We start from the raw sequence: 13,419 nt of genomic DNA, 5'->3' as shown, positions 1-13,419 counted from the left end.
CTCTCCTCAAGGGCATGGACCATGGACAATCCTTTATTCTTGCCCTTCTTGACATTTTATCTGCCTTCGATACTATCAGTCACAAAATCCTCCTGTGATTGGTATCTCAGGCAGCCATTCACTGGTTCTCTTCCTACCTCAATAGAGGCCACGCTGTATAAATTGCAAATTCCAAACCACACATCCCCCTTACCCAAGGCGTCCCACAGGGCTCTTCACTATCCTCCACGCTCTTTAATATATACCTGTTACTGCTCTGCCACCTCCTCTCCTTGGTCTTAAGTTTTTCTTATATACAGACGATGTCCAAATCCTCATCCCTATCCAAGAACCCCTCACCAAATCTCTTTTTTGGGAAACATGCCTCATCTCCATTAACACCCTACTCTCTAACCTCCACCTTGCTTTAAACTCCTCCAAAACTGAACTCATCATTTCAAATCACCCTGACCGGACACCACCATCTGCTTGGTGACCTCACCCTCCCCTCAAATGCTTTTCCCTACTTCGTGTGAGATCTCGATGTCTCCCTAGATCACCAACTAAACTTCAAAAACCACATTAATACAATCATAAAGGGAGGATATTTCAAGCTCCATATCCTCAAAAAACCTAAACCCCCTACTCCATTTGCAAGACTTCTGCACAGTCCTGCAAGTGACAATGCTATAAAAAATGGATTACTGCATTTCCTTACTTCTAGGCCTTCCCTACTCTATTAGACCCCTGCAAATGTTACAGAATGCTATGGCAAGAATCCTTACAAATGCACGCAAAGCCGACCATATCACCCCTATTCTTAAGGAACTCCATTGGCTTCCCATCTCCTCCCGCATCAGATACAAAACCCTCACCATTATTCACAACTCCCTGCACAACCACAATCACGCCTGGCTTGAGGATGCTCTTTGATTCCGCTCCTCCAATCGTCCTATTAGAACCGCACTTTCAGGAACCCTCTACACCCCTTCCCTTAAATGTGCTCACCTCACTTCCACCAGAGAAAGAGCCCTATCCATTGCAGGCCCCTCCCTCTGAGACACTATGCCACTTGAGCTCCGACTAGAACCATGCATTCGGAAATTCAAAACAGGGGTTAAACCACGGCTCTTTAAAATGGCCTCCCCTGATCCGGATCCTATGTAGTCCTCCTGCTCCCTCTACTCCTTGTCATTACTGTACTCATAGCCTTCTCCTTTATTCCTTTAATTATACTCTGTTTTGTCTCCCATTTCTCTGCACCTCCTTATATACCCCCATTTATACCCACTTCCCCAGTCCTTAAACCCTACCTTTTCCCTATAGCAACCCTTTTATTTACCCCCCTCCGCTATCCTTTAATCCTTACTTTTCCCTATAGCAACCCTGCTAGTCTATATATAGTTGCCTTTCTGAATGTATAATTTGTAATGTCATATAGTGTCTCCTGTATGTACTAAAGATAATGTATATCATTGTATATAACACTTTTTATTATTGTATATAATACTTTTTGGAGTGTATAATTTATATAAGGTTATACACAGTCCCTTATTGAGTGTATAATTTGCAATGTTACTTATGTTCTTCTGTTTTCCATCAGGTACAGTTCCTTTTCTCCTCTTCCTGTTTTTCCCTCTCTTCTCTCGTCCCTTCTCTCTTCGTATCTGCTCCCTCTCCCCCCACCCTGGGTTTTTGTAATTTCCTCCTTCAGTTATATTGTAAACCGGCATGATGTACACATGAATGTCGATATATAAAAGCTAATAAATAAAAGACCCCAGACATAGTGAGTCTGTATGCCATATAGCAAAACATTTTATCATTGCAAGAGAACATGCAACAACAAAAAAAAAAAAAAGTGGTACGATTGGTACTGCTTCCAGGTGCACATGAATGCAGTGCTTACTTGATTGTCTGCAGGAATCTCACTCTGTCATTGATCTCATCAGGGATTTTACTGAGAATCTGTTTAAGTGCTCGTGCCTTTTCATTCAGTTCTTGGAATTCAGGTTCTGGTCTTTCTATCATATACTCTGAAGGGAATAAAATAAAATATTTAAGAAAATGGTTATAAAATCAAGATACATGCTCTTTGCAGATACAGTTTTATGCACGACATGCCAACATTTTAAGAAAATAGTGTGGCTATAGTGTTGTCTATGTGCAAATTTTAAGAAGCAGTTGAACAGTTTTGTTTGGACTATCAGCCTAGTAGCAGTTTTGTTTGGACTATCAGCCTAGTAGATTAGATTCATGGACCTGGCTGGTGTGCCTTTAGAGGCAGCTTTATCATCCAGTTGGGGAGGGAATCCCTGCCACCATACAACAGCACCACCCATAGGCAGGCTTCACAATGCATATATTAGATTACAAAGGGGACTGCGGCTCACAGTCCCCCCCACCAAAAGGGGAGTATTTCCCCTTACTCCTGAGAAAGGAGTAAGGGGAAATAAAATCAAGGGACATCCTGGGTAACTAAATGAAGGCTTGCTGAACAGATTCATTTGGAAGATGCTGAATATAAGCTTTTAAATAAATAGTACCGAAGGCCTAGCTGAGGCAGGTTTACATGGAGCTGAAACCCCCTCCCCCCCAGCAAAAAAAAAAAAAAAAAAAAGGCTGAAGCTGTGGAGGGATGGGAAGATGGCTTAGTGCAAATCAATAAATCTGAGAATCATCATGTACAGCCTATTTGCATTGAAGCATTCCTTTTGCCTCCATTCAGCTGTGAAAATAGAGTTCCCAAGCTGGTAAGAACTAGTAAGTCTACTTGCTTCCTTAAGTTTTTTTGCTCTTACAATTTCACTGAATCATAGTTTTTGGTTCACAGAAGTTTACTTTTCAATTTAAAAAAAAAATGTGATATCCTGTCTATTGTAATAGTACCAAGACAGTTCAATTTAATTTCAATCACCACTGAACTAAAAGGAAAAGCTTTCCATGCTTTCATCATACAGAAGGGTAAAATACATAGCTAGAGGTAGGCAAACTAAGTCTAATGGGCCACATCTGGCATGGTGATAGGATCCTGCCTGTGGCGGTGAGAGCAAGGGCTGCATGGAAGCCTGCCTGTGTTAGATGGGAACCACCATTCACATTTCCCCATCCACCTGAAAAATTACTGCCTCTTTCCCCCCCCCCCAATTAGGGTCATTAATGTGGCCTTTGGACAAAACAGTTTGCCCACCCCTGCCATAACAGGACTACAAAAGTTTTAGAATCAATATAACATCTACTGAATCAATTATTTTTCCAAGTGAACTTAAATTGATTTAAAAATAGATTTCCTGAGTGTTGCGCCTGCTGTTCAAAGGGGTTTTTTTCCCCCTAAAACAGGAACATTGATTTTACTGAGGCAGTACACAACTGAAAAGAACCCTTGATATCTGTCTTGGGTAGCAGTGCATCTCAGTGAGAGATTCCTACACAGCACTTTCATATCGTCACTTCCATTTCATTTCCCCCAAAGACACCGTATACCTTCTACATCATCAGCTGCCATACGCAAGAGGGATTCTGTGAAGTTCACTTCTACGCTTTTCTTCTCCAGGATCTTTACAATGATGTCCTGTGTGAGTCCTGGATTCTCCTTTTCAGCCTATGCAAAGGGGGGGGGGGGGAAGAGTTAAAAATGTCTTAGCAAATGCAAAGATTAAGTTCTTGAAAAAAAAGCATAACAAGGTTGCATTTCACTATTCAAATGCATAGTGGAAGTCAGAACAGAAAAATCTTATACATGGGCCTGAGTAGCGCACACACTAACTACTCTGGATTCACTCTGCTCTTTATGGCAGTATCCACATAAAAAGAATTCATAACCCATTTAGATTCTCATTTCATAGGTAACTTCTTTTGTAGGAGGTTGGTATCAAGAGCATTCAGCCAAGTGATATGAAGATAATCATGATAGAGAATTTGAGTGCCTTTATAGCTAGTGCTATCTAAAAGAACAAAAACAAACTACACAACTCCCTTTAGTTCCACTTTATTAAAGTTGTTTTACCAGCACCTTTTTGGTGGAGTGAGAGGATGACTTAACACACCCTTAGGTTCTTAGAGGCAGTCAACATTCAGATTCCTTTTTTGATATCAGAGTCCCCTACATTTATAAAACACTCACTGTATTTCACAAAAGGCTGGCAAAAATGGGTTCTGGTTTGGTGTTTCACCCAAAATGGATTTTGTTTTGAACCAGTAGTTTCCTCTCATTTTTAGGCTTCCTGCTCTGTTGCATTACACCACTATCAAACTTCATTTGCAACTACCCAGAGATTCTCCCTCCCCACCCCAACCTCAATTCTTCATTTCCTCTCAACTTACTTAGCTTAGTCACTGCAGCAACAATCCTCTGCCAGAGGACATGCACCTTTTGCTCCTTCCACGGAGCAATGGCAGACTCCCTCCCTGCTGCCATCCCAGGGTTATGAACACGGCCTTTGCAGCATTCCCAACCCTAGTGGACCAGATCTGTAAGATCTAACCTCTCTGTGTCACAGAGCCAGTCCATTAAATAGAATTTAAGGGCTTTGCAGTCAGAAGTTTGTACCACACACTGGTTTACTTCAGTTGATCACTGATATCACCATCTCAAAATAAAAAGGACACAAGTTAACAGACTTGCCCAAGATTAACCAGAAATGGCATTAGTGCTCTCAGAACCTTGGTAGTCTCTTCCATCGTCCTGTAGTCCAACGGCTAAACGTGATCATCATTCGTTTTAAGTTGGTACTCTAGGATCAATTCCCTTTAGAATGAGTATTAAGTTCCCTTTCAGTGCATCAATGCACTGTTCAGACTTCTATTGAGAACCTACATTAAGAAACTGCCTTTTATGTTTCAGCTTTTTTTTTTTTTCCAGTCACACTGTATGCCTTTCTGCAAGCTTAATTTCTCTGTGCACTGCATCAACTGGTTTGTATTCCTAAGTGATTTTATCTATCCTGCACAAATATTTAAACAGTATTACAAATGCACTCACAGTACTGAAAAGCTTCTCAAACTTTTATTTCATTAACAGTAACACCACATACTACTCAGATGTTTCGCACAACTGGGTTTAATGATGCGCCAGTAGTTACTATAAATAATGATACAGCATGGCCAATGATGCCAAAAACTGAATCCCAATTGTTCATATACTGAAGGATTTACATTTAAGTCACCTTAGCAAGACAAGGACCTGAACTTCCTGCCAATAAATTGACAGTTTAAAAAAAAAGCCAAGCTCAATCATATGTAAGAATTTGCAATGCAGAGGTTCACCTTTTAACATAAAACACATGCTCGGCCTGATTATGTAAAAAAGCACCAAATAAGCCTCTAGGAACATTGTTACTTGGACAGCAGGCGAGAGAGAAAGATGATCTGATTGTTTACTATGTTTAATAGTACATAATTCTCCTTAAAATTTGCTGCAGTGTTTAGTTCTATGAGTAAGAAAAACCTACCATTACTATAATATACCAAACAGAAAATTAAACTGTACAATTAAGTTTGATTCTCTAAAGAGTAAGGAGTAAAGGATTATGTTCATAGTTTAACATAAAAACTGAAGGCGGTATAACAGTTCAAAACCCAAAGTTGTCTCACCTTAATAAAAGCTGCTCTTAGAGTCTGAGCTGCAGACAGATTTACTCGTTCTAGCTGCAAGGAAAACAAGACAGTTAAATGCCACTTATTCTCATGGAAGTAGAAATTTCCAAAGTTATACGGATTATAGAACTTCTATTTGACTAGTCTATTTTGCCATCTACAAGTGTTCTTCCAGGATTCTAAGCATGCAAATCATACATACACTTGCATAAATATTCTATTTTTGATAAACCAAATAAACATAGCCTTGCTCCTCAGGGAATGTGAGAATGACTGTACAGATCCAATATGACCTGATCTAACAGTTGCTGAAGTGGATCACAGGAGCATCCTTAGGGAAACAAGTTACCCCTCTTAAGAGACTGTCCAAAAATTGCAAGTCACATTGGAACTGCATTCCAAAATTGGCTACTTTTAGATTTACAATATAGTTCTCAATAGGATCCAATCAATGATGTAAGAAAATAAGAACATGCCATACTGGGTCAGACCAAGGGTCCATCAAGCCCAGCATCCTGTTTCCAACAGTGGCCAATCCAGGCCATAAGAACCTGGCAAAAGTACCCAAAACTAAGTCTATTCCATGTTACCATTGCTAATGGCAGTGGCTATTTTCTAAGTGAACTTAATAGCAGGTAATGGACTTCTCCTCCAAGAACTTATCCAATCCTTTTTTAAACACAGCTATACTAACTGCACTAACCACATCCTCTGGCAACAAATTCCAGAGTTTAATTGTGCGTTGAGTACAAAAGAACTTTCTCCGATTAGTTTTAAATGTGCCCTGAATCTTGGTACCAAGTGGGGTGGCCACTCTGATATCTGGCAAGTTGAGAGACCAGGTGGTGTCCAACTGGCGGGGCTGATGTAATCTGGATATCATGTACTCTCTCACAGGAGCATGAGTGGTAAAAGTCTTATCCGCATTTCTGTGTGCTATACAAGAAAATGTCGAGACCTGTCGCCAGGCCTCGAGGTGGATTTGCAATTGAGGCAGTGTTTGCTGGATCTTGTGTTTAGCAGATCAGCAAATGCATCTGGTATTTCAGTCCTTAATTAGGAACCAGAAGCCAGAGTATTAATCAGTACAGAGTCCCGTTGCTGACAACGGGAGGATGTCCTGATGCAATCCCAAATGATTGGTAGAGAGGTTCTCTTGGTATTGTGTCAGACATAGCTAGCAACAGCGATATGTGACACTAATATGGTTCTTGGAAGACAAGACGACCTAGAACCTTTCGGCCCAATTTAGAGAACAGGTCTCAATGGGATTGTCGCTGAAGCGGGATTAGAGAGTACTTACCATCCATCGTGGATTGCAGCATGACGAGCCGGTGAAGATCGATGGCTCCGTGGATTTCAGGAGGAATAGAGGGACAACCTGAAGGATGTAAACATCTGACTCAACTCTGTAACCTAGTATGGTAGCGCAGGTACAGAGGAGACAGGCTGAGCGTGTCTGGCGCTACCACAGTAATTCGGTGCGGGGTTCTGACCCTCCACAGTGTCGGTACAGGAGAGTCATTATGACTCATGAACCCGGCCCTCTTTGTAGCGGCTCGATGTATCATAACGGCAGTGCAGAATTCCTCTGAACTCGGTCCGGTCATTCTGGAGCACAGAGGCCTGCCAGCACTGTGGTGGCAGTGGAGGCACTGTGTGGGCGGTGGCAGTAGCGATGTTGCTTGGCCTGGGCATTCTCCAACACAGAGTAGGATAGCACCGATGTCTTGGATGGCGTCTGTGGCGGATGGTCACAATGAGTGCCACGGTGCTTGGCCCAGTCTTTCCCCAGTGCCGAGGTGGATGCCCTTGCTATCTTCGATGGCAAATGGATGGTCAGCATGCTTGCACTGCTTCTGGCACTATGTAGTGCATAGGCTAATACGGGGCTTTAGTTAAGAACCCAAAGCACGAGTGCTGTGTTTAGGCGAGGGCACTGCGTGTAGGTGCTATGTCAGTATCAACTGTATTGATGGTGGCATAGAAGCGGCCTCGAAGGTATTGTCAAAAATATAGATGAAAAAAATGTCTATGGCCTGGGGCAGAGCAACGATAACAGTCTGAGGCACAGACATAGGTATCGATGGAAACAGTGAGGCATCAAAGAATCAAAAAGACATCGATGGCATTGGGAAATTGATATCGGCATGACGGATTCGATGGCCGCATCGATAGGATTGACGAAAGCACCGATGGAAATGACGTGGGCATCGATGGATGAGACTGGTGCCGATGGCATTGACTGCACCGACCTGGGTGTCGATGGAACCGATATAGGCATCGACCCATGCATTGATGGCACTGAAAGAATAGATGTGAGAATCGATAGCATTGACAGACTGCATGAAAGTACCGAGGTATGAATTTGACAGAGGCCACTAGCGCTAATAACCAGGCAGAGGGTCAAAGGAGGACACTTGCAGGCTATGTGGGGCCCAACTGTGAAAACATAGGGAGAGGGAAGGCTGCAATTCGGTTGGTAGGCCGGGGAAACCACGAAAACCGCAAGAAAAGCCAAATTTTTCCACAAGGCCAAAAATAGCCAAAGTGAGCCTTACAGCTCTGCGGAAACAGACTGGAGAGGGACCCCATGTGGATGCGTGGTATAGGGCATGCTCAGTGTGCCTAGTCTAGAAAAAGTTTAGACAATTTTCTACAGCGGGGCTTCATCTGCGATTGGCAGCTCACCCTAAACACACTACCCAAATCAACACGGGTACATATTCTATTTTAATCATTAATCTCAAATATCTAGAATAAGATGACAGTTTCTCTTTTATTCCCGCTCAAAATAAACAGACATAAAAAAACTCATAATTGGATGTGTTATTACTACTTTGTTACCGTAAAGTCTTGGCACATGTACAATGATAGAATTCATAATCTTTTCCAATATTAATATTTGTGCCTTATTGTAAACCGTTACGATGGTACCTAACTTAGTGACGGTATAGAAAAGTTTTTAAATAAATCTGATGTCACCCATGAGTGAGGATTACCATCCTGCTTATCCTCAGAGAATCACTTTGCACTTGTCCACATTAAATTTCGGTTGCTATTTACATGCCCAATCTCCCAGTTTTGCAAGGTCATCTTGTGATTTAACAACTTTGAACAATTGTGTCATTGGCAAATTTGATCACCTCACGGTCCCATTTCCAGGTCATTTATAAATGTTAAAAATCTTGTATACCTATACTACTAAAATTAAAACTACCTCATAAAAAGTATAAGCTTCTGCTCCCTTAACCTCCGATATAAATTCAGTAGTTTCAGTTAAATCTGTAAATGAACTTTAGCCACAATCTACCCTACAGTTCAGAGGTACTTGACTTCAGACAGTCTTCAATCAACTAGCAAACTTTGCAGTGTTTAAATGCAACTGCTGGCATTGCATTCACAGTTCAATAGTGCTTTTCAATCCCAACAAAATGGAAATGATTATTCCAAATAACAGGCTACTGCAGGACTGAAGACATCACAAAAGTGAGTTTTTCTTTTGGATAATCTTACTGACCCATGAAATTTCCAAGCTCTTCTTAAACAATAAGCTTTGCTCCTCCCCATGCTTACAGTTTTCAGAAAGAGGCACCTGATGCTAGGCCACAAAAAGTAGGAGTGTTGCATTTTCATTGCAGGGATATCTTGGAAGATGCTGGAGTGATCCTTCAGAAAAATAAGATCTGAATCTTTCCTCAAACTAAAACAATCACAGCCTGAATTAAAACACCTGGGGGTCTCTCACAGGGTGTAGTTAGTACATACCAGAATGTCAGTACATCAAAAGGATTCCAAGAATGAAGATTTCTGCATTTGGTGCCAATATTAAATTGAAACTTTTAAAATTGTGCACAGAGCCAATAGTACACTGCTGGTTCTGTGCTCTCTCTACAGAATATCAATGTTTCTCAAACAATTTTAACTCAAATCTCTTAGGAAGAGATGGTAATTTAGTTTCCATTTAGTTCTGTTATTCAGCAGAAAGTATTTGGCACACTAGCTGTTACATTTTATACAACATGAACACTTGCTGTCTGACAATTAGAATCACATCTTCTTTAGGGACCAATTTCTGCATGGGGATAACCTGCATGAGGTAGTTAACCCTAAACACCTTGTTGGGCAGACCAAATGGACCATTTTGGTCTATATCTACTGTCAATAACTATGTTGCTTTGTAACATATGGTAGGGTGGAATTTGCTTGCATATTTAGGGGTAGATTAAAAAAAAAGCGCACGCATCCATGTGCGCACGCTACCCGGCGCACACACATGGATGTGCGATTTTATAACATGCGCACGCCGGTGTGCGCATGTTATAAAATCGGGGGTGGCAGCACACTCAGGTGGGAGGGGGTGTGTGTGTGGATTTTGTCCATATTCACTCTGCAACGCATTGGAGCATTCCCCAGTTCCCTCCCAGTCTGTTCTAATTAAGGAGCAGATTGGGAGGGAACTTTCCTACCCCATACCCTAACCTCCCTTCCCCTATCTTAGGGGCCCCCCCCCCCCCATTTTGTTACTTTTTTTTGCTCCGGCAAAGGAGCTGTAGTGAGTTGCGTATGCCAACACAGCCATAAATGGCCGTTGTACCGGGCACCTCTAATCCTGCCCTCTGCCGAGGCCCAGCTCTTGTGTGCGCAACAGGTTACGCACGCAGCCTGGCCCCGCCGTGCACGTAACCCCTGTGTTTTACGCATGCGGGCCATTAAAAATCCAGCCCTTATCTCCAAATAAGTTTGCACCGACTTGATGAATGGCACATACCTCTTGAAAGTTTGTCAAAAATGTTTAATACAAAAAAAAAAAAAAAAAAGTAGTGTCAGACTACTTTCTCACCTTCATTTTTAGGTGGAGTTCCAGAAATGAACAGGTATTTATGCCATGGAAGATGGATTACACACGTCTCTCTCTCATATCTCTCTCTGTACACACACACGATAATTGCTATCCCTCCCCATCAATTCAATCTGCCCTTTCACATCAATATAATCTACACTCCGACTTAAGTGTTCAATTAGTTATCCCCCTTCAACCATGTTTCTGAAATACCTACAATGTCTATATGTTTGTATAATACCATACATTATAATTCTCAAACCTATTCAATCTTCTGGCAGTAATTTTTTTTTTTTAAATATTTATAGAGATGTGAGGTACAACCTTCAAAATACAGAATACAAATATTCAATAATCCAAAAAGACGTTCATAAACTATCCAGAATACAATTCTCTATTTTACTGGTATTTTGTTTGTATTCACAACCTGCTTATTAGAAGCTAGAGCGCACAGGTATGAATGATTCTGCCTTATCTATATCCATCTGGGCTCTTCTAGCCTGAGATATTCTAAGTTCCCTGTTTTGCAAGTATCATTGGAAGAGGACATCAGAAAGAGGTGAACAAAGAAAAGTCAGGAAAAAGCTTCAGAAGACAGACAAAACGAAAGCTTGCAAAACCTTATGGTGGGAAAACCATGCAACAGCAAAATGTAGTAGAACATTTTTCAGTAGCTGTGGTAATTTATAGGACTGGCCTTTGGACCATGTGGCCATGCTGCGGTGCTCGAGGGGAGGGTTTCCTGCCCATCCACACAGTTCACGAGCAGAAACAGAGACAAAAGTACATTTTAACAAAAAGGCTGAAAATCCTCCAAGCTAATTGACTGGGCCTTGCTCCAACACAGCACTTTGTAAAAATGACAAATATTTGGTTTCTCAGGTCAACAGGAAGGTTAGCAGCAAAAAAGGTGGTATCCAAGAATTTCTTTAATTCAGAAGCCAGTTTTGAGGGGAAAAAAAAACAAACAAACCTCTCTACAAGACTATATGGAGCTTTAATAGCAAAATGTGGTGTGTACCTTATAATTCATCTTAGAATAAAATTGTATCTTTAAAAAGTACAAGCAGCAACATACACATTAGCAATGCGTTCAATGAGCTTTAGTGAGATCTTTATTTTCTGTGCATACTCCGTGAAACAGAATCCTGATAAAATTTTATGTTTTTTTTTTAACAAGAAAACCAAATTGTTCAAGATTTTAAATCAGAATGGAGTACTAAACTAATCAAATGATCGAGAAATTTCACATACTAATAGAGCCTATTTTCCAAAATGCATGAGTGTCCTACGTGGGAGTGTAAAACACCTGTATCTAAATCCTCTTCACCCCTCTGACAGTCTGAAAATTTGGTATAGATTGAAAGTTTAAAAAAAGAAAAAAAATATAGGTGGCATAAATATGTGCGTGTAATTGTGGATCCACACTACTCCTGGGGGAATCCTGCACACCTTATATTGGTCAAAACAACAAATATACATGACAGTCTAAATTTAAAATACAGAAAAAAAGTTATGACTTACAGATGCTGAGTTTTAAATATTTTGAGCAGAATTTCCATAGACGTACACTGTATGTGTCCCTTCCACTCTCTCTCCCTGGCCAGTATCTTTGCCCTTTCAGGCTCCAACTCCTCTACCCTCCACTCTCTTCCCTTCCCCTCTAAGCTCAACCTGTTCCACCATTTCCACTCTCTCAGTACTGCTGCCTCCCCCAAAGCAGGCTCTCTCTCATGCATACACCCTTATACAGACTACCTCTCCCTCACACACACACAGGCTCCCTCTTTCACAAATAAACAATCAAGCACCCTTACACACAATCCTTTTCTCTCACACATCAGCTCCTAATCTCTCACACATACATATTCCTTCACAAGCTCCTCACATAGGTTCCCTCTCTCTGGCACATACCATACCCCCCCCCCCCCCCAATCACAGGCTCCCAGTCTTACACACACACACCCACCCACCTCTACATACACAGACTCACCGTCACCGGGGCCTGCACCATCTTCGCCCCATGCTCCCTAGCCCGCCCCCCCCCCCCCCCCCATGTCCTGAAAATTTGGTGTCAAGAGATTCTAAATAGGAAATGTATTGAGGGGGGGGGGTGGCCATCAGTAAGCCTCCCTTCCTCTGGAAAGTAGGCTAAAAATTAACCTAGAAGTTTTATCTTTTCCTTTGAACTTACTGTTAAGCTATTGATGTTTCCCATGTAGCTAGAGAGTTATCTAAAAAGTAGTTTGCTGATGCATGTATAAAACGTTGTAAATAAGTTCTAATCTTTATTTATAGTTAAAATAATTCCATCATCTATAATGGCTCCCCCAGCTCCCTCCCCCCCACGTTATCTATTGTTAATGTTTTTAATCTTGGTTCCTCTGTAAAGCAATTCTGCTGTTATGTTTTCATTGTAAACGGATATAATGTGTCTAACGAATGTCAGTATATTAAAAATCTGAAACAAACACCATGGTTTTAAAACCTCTCCCAAGTACATCAGAAAGAAAAGTATTGCAAATGCCTCATTTTCATTTAAATCCAAAATATTAGTTTAAATAAATGTAAAGGACACTTTTTATTTATCATAAGTTTGTCCATGAGTACAGTCATTGTGCCTCAAACATTTTTTGCTGTATAGGTTTAATATTAACTAAATCCTATCTTAGACTTCTAGACATACAGCTAGCATAAACAGTTTAATTTTGCAATACAGAGTTCAGAAATCTTGCCAACTAGGGAACCAAGTCAGTGGCTTGGTGTAAAGATGCATGCCTTCAGAGATAAGTGACCCATCCGAATGTACTGTAACCAGTGCTTGAGACTGCCCAGATCTCCTATCTTCAAATCATAATTTGTTGTAGTACTAGAACTTAAAGTATGGCAAAAAAAAAAAAAAAAGTTATCTTGCAAACTGGAAATAGTTCCATTTTTGGAAAGAAACTTTCTAAATTGCTCCACTAGGATTAGAAATGAATTCAAATTTGTAAAAGTAGATT

The 13,419-nt window shown here is 41.0% G+C and overlaps 1 protein-coding gene across 4 annotated transcripts in view; it reads right to left on the bottom strand.

Annotated features, from left to right (window-relative positions):
• PDCD10 (programmed cell death 10) overlaps nucleotides 1-13,419 on the bottom strand; it is a 30,601-nt gene that overhangs the window by 6,565 nt on the left and 10,617 nt on the right. For all 4 annotated transcript variants that reach the window (XM_029615009.1, XM_029615010.1, XM_029615011.1 and 1 more), the window contains 3 exons: nucleotides 5,572-5,625; nucleotides 3,463-3,580; nucleotides 1,889-2,015 (listed from right to left, as the gene is read on the bottom strand). In XM_029615009.1, coding sequence (XP_029470869.1) covers nucleotides 1,889-2,015; nucleotides 3,463-3,580; nucleotides 5,572-5,625 — 299 coding nt within the window. The remainder of the gene's footprint in view (nucleotides 1-1,888; nucleotides 2,016-3,462; nucleotides 3,581-5,571; nucleotides 5,626-13,419) is intronic.

This window comes from Rhinatrema bivittatum, chromosome 9 (assembly GCF_901001135.1).
Source record: "Rhinatrema bivittatum chromosome 9, aRhiBiv1.1, whole genome shotgun sequence".
Taxonomy (NCBI): domain Eukaryota; kingdom Metazoa; phylum Chordata; class Amphibia; order Gymnophiona; family Rhinatrematidae; genus Rhinatrema; species Rhinatrema bivittatum.
The sequence above is the reverse complement of the archived record's forward strand: the minus strand, read 5'-3'. Positions and strand labels throughout refer to the sequence as shown.